The sequence below is a fragment of the Elgaria multicarinata genome, chromosome 14 (assembly GCF_023053635.1).
Source record: "Elgaria multicarinata webbii isolate HBS135686 ecotype San Diego chromosome 14, rElgMul1.1.pri, whole genome shotgun sequence".
Lineage (NCBI taxonomy): Eukaryota > Metazoa > Chordata > Lepidosauria > Squamata > Anguidae > Elgaria > Elgaria multicarinata.
In genome coordinates, this window is record NC_086184.1 from 3,465,376 (window position 1) to 3,472,748 (window position 7,373).

The 7,373-nt window shown below is 46.9% G+C and overlaps 1 protein-coding gene across 1 annotated transcript in view; it reads left to right on the plus strand.

Moving 5' to 3' along the window:
- Nucleotides 1-908, plus strand: part of SLC7A5 (solute carrier family 7 member 5) — a 56,639-nt gene extending 55,731 nt beyond the window's left edge. Inside the window, exon 10 of the mRNA XM_063140870.1 lies at nucleotides 48-908. Coding sequence (XP_062996940.1) covers nucleotides 48-103 — 56 coding nt within the window. The 3' untranslated portion in view covers nucleotides 104-908. The remainder of the gene's footprint in view (nucleotides 1-47) is intronic.
- Nucleotides 909-7,373: the final 6,465 nt, after the last annotated feature.

Sequence of the window (7,373 nt, forward strand, 5' to 3'; positions counted from 1 at the left end):
CTTGCTAATCTCGTTGTCGTATTTGTTTCCCTGCTTTTCTCAAACAGACTCCACCACTGTCCTGTGTCAGAAACTGATGGAGGTCGTCCCACAGGAGTCTTAAAAACAGGGAAAGTGTCGACATTCAGTTCAAGCCAACACACAATATTATTTTAAAAATGCGAGTACGTCTGATTCCTCGTTTAATAAAAGAAAAAGAAAAAGAAGAGATAGAAGCCGGGGATTTAGCGGAGACCACGCCTAGAGGCCGGCCGGCCACACGGCCCTCCCCTCCCCCTTCCTCGCTTCCTTTTCTCACCCAAGCCAGGCAGCTGACAAGACGCAGGAGGAGACGAGGTCAAGGTGCGAATCCAGACGAGAAGCTTCTGCCGGGAACTCTAAGAGGCCTCAGTAGATCTACAAACAGGGAAGCCAACAGGACATTACGTTTACATGCGGACTGGACTCCTCGTCCTGCTCTCGAAGAGTCCTCTTTCTTTAGTTAGCGGCTTAGATGCTTCGCCCCGGGGTTGCTTTACGAACAGAAAACCAAGTTGCCAAGAGCAGCCGGCAGCCCAGAGCCGCCTCTGAGCTCCCTCAGTCATGCCGAGGGTAGCTGATACAACCGGCAATGCAGGGTTTTCTTGGACAAAGGTTTTCCTGAGCGTAACACTCCTTCGCGCACAAGGATAGGGGCCCCACAAAACACACCCAAGCAAACGAAAACTGATGCTGACCTGCACAGATATCAGCTAGTTCAAATCCTGACGGATGTGGCCGCCCCAATCCGAACTTCTTCTTTTTTTAATTATTGTTGTTGTTAATCGTGTTTTTTTTTTTAGGGATCTCTTTTTAAACTTTTCCCCACCCTTTCGGACTCCCATGTAGTACCGCCTTGTGTTGACTTAGAATAAACGTTTTGTATGTTGTCCCATTTGCAACGTCGTGCTTCTCCTGAGCGACTCTCGCCGGTGCTTTCGGTGCCCAGACAAAAGCCTTCTCTGCCAGCCTTGCTCCAAATCCCCCGCTGCGCGGCCCAAGGACCTTTGCGGTAGAACCGATCTTCACTCGTCGGCAGAGGCGGCTACGCACATCGTCCGGCTTTGGTGCTGAGAAGAGAGGTCCCGCTTGCGTTGAATTGCCCAGCCTCGCCTCCCAGAAGACCGGCTGCGCCCGGCGCTTGTTCTAACACCCCTCTGCCACTTCCTTTACTACGCAGAATGTGACCCTATGTTCTAGGCCCATAAATGTGCTCTTGGGGGCTGGAGAGAGACGGTTCCATGCGACGATGAAGCTGGAAGATGAACATTAGCAGAAAGTAGATGGTCTGGAGAGCGTCGCTCGTGGCCCTTGCGGGACCTGGCTATAGCTGAGCCTGTGAGAGGCCAGTTTGCCCAGTAGGCAGGACTGGGATGTGTACGCCAGTCTTTTTGCTCTTGCTAGCTGCCATGTTGCTTTAGTCCTGCCCAAGTGGGCACCTTCCAAATGTGTTGGGACTGCGGCACAGGCTGGCTGGGAATTATAAGAGTTGCAGTCCAACGCGTCTGGAGGGTTCCCAACTGGGAAAGGCTGCTTATAGTGCTCATAGCCACCAAGCATGGGACCAAGTTGGTGTTGGGTGGCATGCGTAGTCCCTAGGAATCTGTTTGTAGCCGTTTCAACGCTTTGCCTTTCTTGGTTCCTGTAGGAACAGAATGTATGGAACACCAGCCTCTGATTTTGTTGAAAGGTGCTCTCTCTCTCTCTCTCTCTTTCTCTCCGTGTACTAATTGGTAAGAATTAAACTTGACCCCTACAGGTCCAGCTTTCCAGGCCATGGAACTTCCTGGGTTCATCAACCCAGGAATCATAGAATAGTAGAGTTGGAAGGGGCCTATAAGGTCAACAAGCCCAGCCCCGTGCTCAGTGCAGGAAGTAGTTCTGTCACACTAGGATTGTTTACGGTCCCAACAGATGGGTCCGTCTTTTGAGATCTACGGGCGACCATGATTTTCTTCCCTCAATAACCATGTGGGAAATGTTTTACAGCATATGAGTTGGGTTGTCACCACATTTGGGGAAGGCGGGACTTTTTTTAGGCCATTTGGCCACATGGGTGTTGAGGGGGGGGGAAAGCCAAAGGGAGGAGTAAACCTTCCATCTCAGAAACAGTTGTGTTTGCCTTCTGTTTCCCCATATTTTGGTTGGCTTGAATCAACGATCGGCATCAATACCAGTTTTGGGAAAGAGGTTTTCATTGGCACTGTGACATAGGCAGAAAGATTTAACCCATCCTCCCAGTGAACCATGATCCCAAAAGCCCTCTAAGCAGATATTAGATCAGCCTTCCTCAACCTGGGGCGCTCCAGATGTGTTGGACTGCAACTCCCAGAATGCCCCAGCCAGCTGGCTGGGGCATTCTGGGAGTTGTAGTCCAACACACCTGGAGCGCCCCAGGTTGAGGAAGGCTGTATTAGATGGACCCTTGGTCTGATCCAGCAGGGCTCTTAAGTTCTTATGACATGGCTTCTCCACCCTCAGAGAGCCTTGGGAATTTGCCTTCGGAGACACTGTTTAGAATGTTTTGATAGAGAGTTTCACCTCTGTATGAAACTACAATCCGTGCTAATTTGGGGTGGGGTGGAGTGATGATGAAAGTTGAAACTGATTTAAATTTAGAGCCCAGGCCTGCCTTGAGTTGATTCTAATTTTCATTCGCTCGGAACGACCAATGGAAGCCAACAATGGAAACGTTCTGTTGAGAATCATTCCATATCCTTTTCTTAGCGAAAGAGCCAACAAGGGGACCCCCAACAATTCAGTCCTTCCCTGGGAAATCCTGATTTACTTTGAAAGAAAGAATGTATTAACTATCTTATTCTTAGAGGAGCCTCATTTCATTGGTTTTTTACCACTCCATTACAAGAGAGGAGTAAAATACCTGTCTTTTCATAATGGCTTTTTTAAATAACCCATGATGTCCAAAACACAAGCCTGTATAGCAGTATCTTTCGGTTGTGAATGCTGTGGTTTTGTCGTTTGTAATGACCATCCAATGTTCCATGAGAGAAAAGGAAGCAATCTCTTCTGACAGTAGCCTTGGCCAAGACAGGTGGATGCCAGAAGAATAGGGTAAACTTGGCATCTCTAAACCTTTCTTCTGGGATTTAGGTTCTATGAAAAGGTAGGATGTACCTAACAAATCCCATTTTTAGCACTTAAGAATACCCTATTGCATATCCTAGGGTAATGTCAGAAAAGTTAATCTAAACAGGCATGGGTATATATAATCCCAGGGGAGGGGGAGCAGATGACCTCCATGGACCGTATGTTGTCAGGGGTGTGGCCATGCACCCTGACATCCAAGAGGCATGGCTATGCCCCCTTTGGTTCCTGGTTGCCACATTAGGACGATCATCCTTCCAATGTGGCCACTAGGAATCTACTTCCCCCTCCCCTGGACCTTGTCCCTCCAGGGGGAGGACGTGGGGCAGGTGAAGCCATCACTATCCCAATCCAGTTCTCCGGTATGCTGCTCCCCTTCCATAGGGTAGAGGAGCGGTCGCGCAGGGGAATCCCCTTGTTATCTCCAATCACAGATCGGAGATAACAAGGGAGTTCCTTCAGAGGGACTTGTGGACGAACCCAAGTTCCATGGTCCAGATAGGTACCCTCTGCAGGACATGGACAAGCGCAATCCAGTCACTTCTCCTAGCTGCTGGCAATATACTAACTTTTATTATTCTTGTGTGTGGCGAGAAGGTGTTTTTGTTTTTCTATTGAGCTTTATGCAGAGGGATATTGAAATATGGTGACTGTTCTTTCCAAATCGATGAAGTAATTTTGTTAAAGCAGAACAGGCGGACAATTGTGGGCTGACGTTTTGTCTGTTGTGGTGCCAAGAATGGCGGGTTCTAACAACCGGGGCGCCAGAGATGTATTTCTAATTCTTCATGACTGCCGTGAATTGTTTATAGAGCCTCCGTGGGTGGCTGTGTACCAAATATTCCATCCGTTTTCAGTGTTGCAAAGCTGCTTTTGTCCTTGTTTTGCTGTCGAGATTTTCACTTCAAGACGACTAGCTGCCATTATATTTACAATTTCTGAATGGCGTGACAGAAATGTTAATGCCTGTGGCAGATGGTCCTCCTGCACCGTTTCTTGTGACCTGTAGCATGTTTATCCTAAGTTCATATTGGATGAATACCACTTGCTACTGCAATACGTACCCATTGCAACCACCCCATTGAAAAACTGAGTTTGAGAAGAAAGGATAGCAAAAAAATCCAGATTGTAGGGGGAATATTTCTGACAAGCATGCTGTTGTGTTAAACTAGAGTGACCATATGAAAAGGAGGACGGGGCTCCTGGACACGGAATAATGGACTCAAGTTAAAGGAAGCCAGATTCCAGCTGGACATCAGGAAAAACTTCCTGACTGTTAGAGCAGTGTGACAATGGAACCCATGACCTAGGGAGGTCGTGGGCTCTCCCACACTAGAGGCCTTCAAGAGGCCTTCAAGCATCTGTCAGGGATGCTTTAGGGTGGATTCCTGCATTGAGCAGGGGGTTGGACTCGATGGCCTTGTAGGCCCCTTTCAACTCTGCTATTCTATGATTCTATGATCAGAAAAAACTTCCTGACTGTTAGAGCAGTGCGACAATGGAATCAGTGACCTAGGGAGGTTGTGGGCTCTCCCACACTAGAGGCCTTCAAGAGGCAGCTGGACAACCATCTGTCAGGGATGCTTTAGGGTGGATTCCTGCATTGAGCAGGGGGTTGGACTCGATGGCCTTGTAGGCCCCTTCCAACTCTGCAATTCTATGATTCTATCTTTAACAGGAAGAGCTGTTAAAGGGTCAATTCCACAAAACATATAAAGTTTTCTGATAAAATTTCAGAGAGATAAATCCAGTGGTTTTGGGTGTGTGGGTTGTGTGTGCTTACTTTTGTTTTAAAATACCTATTAACATAGGACTGTAATGAAGCCTTATCCTAGGGTGCCCTGCCCTCTTTTGAATCTGGTCACTCTAGTATAGCTCCTGCAGCTTTAACTGTTGTGATGAAGAGGGAATTTCACCAGGTTCTTCATATATACAAATGACACCTGCTGAAATTCCCTTTTCTATGCAACTGTTAAAGATACAGGAGCCCTGTCCTCCTTTTCATAGGGTCTCCCTAGTTAAACCCCCCTTCTATCCTTCACTGAATATTCAGGGTTCAATATGGACTTAGTCATACTTAAGAGTAGACCCATTGAAATCAGTGGCACTTAAGTTAGTCGTGACTAACTGAAGCCCTACTGATTCCAATGAGTCTGCTCTGTTTGATGCCTAATCTACACCAAGAAGGATATAGCACTATGAAAGCGGTATATAAAAGGCAGCAGCCACACCAAGCAGGATATAGCGGTATAAAAGCAGTATATGGTTTGTGTCAATGGGCCCCAATACTTGTCAGTGCACTTCAATATTGTTACAAAACAGTTGTGTGGCTCCTGCCTTTTATATACTGCTTCCATAGTGCAATATCCTGCTTGGTGTAGATTAGGCCCCAATCTTTAGATTTGAGAAAAGCTGCTAGCCTTAGAAGCATAGAATGGTAGAGTTGGAAGGGGCCTACAAGGCCATCAAGTCCAACCCCCTGGGCTCAGGTCTTGGCTCAGGTCAGTGTTTGGGTTGGATCCAGATTGATGTTGCATCCACTGCGCTGACAGAAATGGACTCCCCCATCTCTCCTCCCCTTCCCTGAACACGCAACACAGGGAGTTAGGAAAACCTCCTGAATGGGGTAAGCAGTTGTGTGTGGGAAGAGATCCCCAAAGGTCCGAAGCACAGACCTTCCTCTGCCTTTTGGATCCAGCCCTTTGTGCTTGTGTCTCATATACTCATGCAAGTCGAATGCAAAATAATCCAATTCCTATCATTGGCAACTTTAACCTTTTGAAAAAAGAAGGAAGTCAAAGCATTAGGGTTTGTCCGAGTAGCAACGAAGGACACTAGAATATCTTTTCCCCCTTCCGTTTGTCAGACTCTGTTTGTTTCAGAACATTACTGTAATTCCAAACACACTTAAATGTACTTTAATTTCCTGCAAGAACCAGCAGCAGCTATTTCTGGGCTCTTCATGGAATATTACTAACTTCATTTTTCTTCTTCTTCGCTTAGGATGCAGTTCTATGCACGTTTAGACAGAAAAAAAGCCCTGTAAACTCCCAGCATTTCCCAGCCCCCGTGGGATTTTGGCCTGCTTTGGCAAGCAAAACATCTTGGCCTATGAGGCATGCTCCACTAATGGTACCAGCCAACCAAGCCCTCCTCCTCTACTCCATTCCATTATTTCCCCATCCATAGATGGTCTTCATGTGTTCTATGGCCACGAAGCATGCTCCATCCTCATTGGACGGAGTTTCTTCTTTTTTGCTCCCCTGGACACCCCCCTGTCCCTACCCCACAATACTTCTTTTCGGATACCTCTCTGATTTGTTAGCGGCCCTGTTTTTGGCTACCTGTCGGCACTCAATAGCTGAGTTTGTTGATAGAAGGAGCAACATAAAAACGATTTGACAAGAAATAAGTTTGCAAAGAAAGTCCCTGATTTGTTTTACGTTAGCCAAGTGTCCTTTGCAAAACCTCTCTCCTGTGTGTGTGTGTGTGTGTGTGTGTGTGTGTGTGTGTGTGTGTAATTTCCCAGCTCCTTTCATGAGTCTGGTACAGATGCCATCTTCTGCTGTAACGGTATTAACTTTTAAGCACTTCCAAAAGGAAAGAATTGGAAAATTAAAGTCCGGGAACTTTAATCGATGTTCATTTATTGTCTGTGGGTGAAATTCACCCTGCTGTGGCTCCAAAATAGTTTGCCCCCAACATGCTTCGGGGCAGCTGAACATTTCATTATTACAGCCCTCCCCAACTGGGTGCCCTCCATGTGTGTTGAACTGCAACACCCATCATTTCCAGGCTGCATGGACAATGGTCAGGAATGCTAGGAGCTGAATTCCAACTCACCTGGAGGGCTGCAGGTTGGGGAAGGTTGCTTTATACTGATAAAACCCCATTGGGATCCGCTACGACCCAGTTCCTCAGGGGTGGAACGAGAGCATATAACAACCAGCCTTTATTGTAGGTGCCCTGCATACGTAGGTGGGAATCTCCATATTGCTGAAGGAGCGTGGCCTCATTGAACGTGGCCCCTTCAGCAGTTTTCTCCAAAGCGTCTTAATAACGCCTTTTCTCTTTTTGTGGACTTTCCTCTGCGTAGGAGTCTTTTAAGGTTGGCAATTTATTTATTTTATTTTTGATCCCTCAGAATAGGTGAATCAAATCTCTAGCTCCCAATTCTTTCATGGGACACTCAATTGAGAGCGTGACCCTGATACCTACGGAAGATAATCAGACTCCTTACAATCTATATT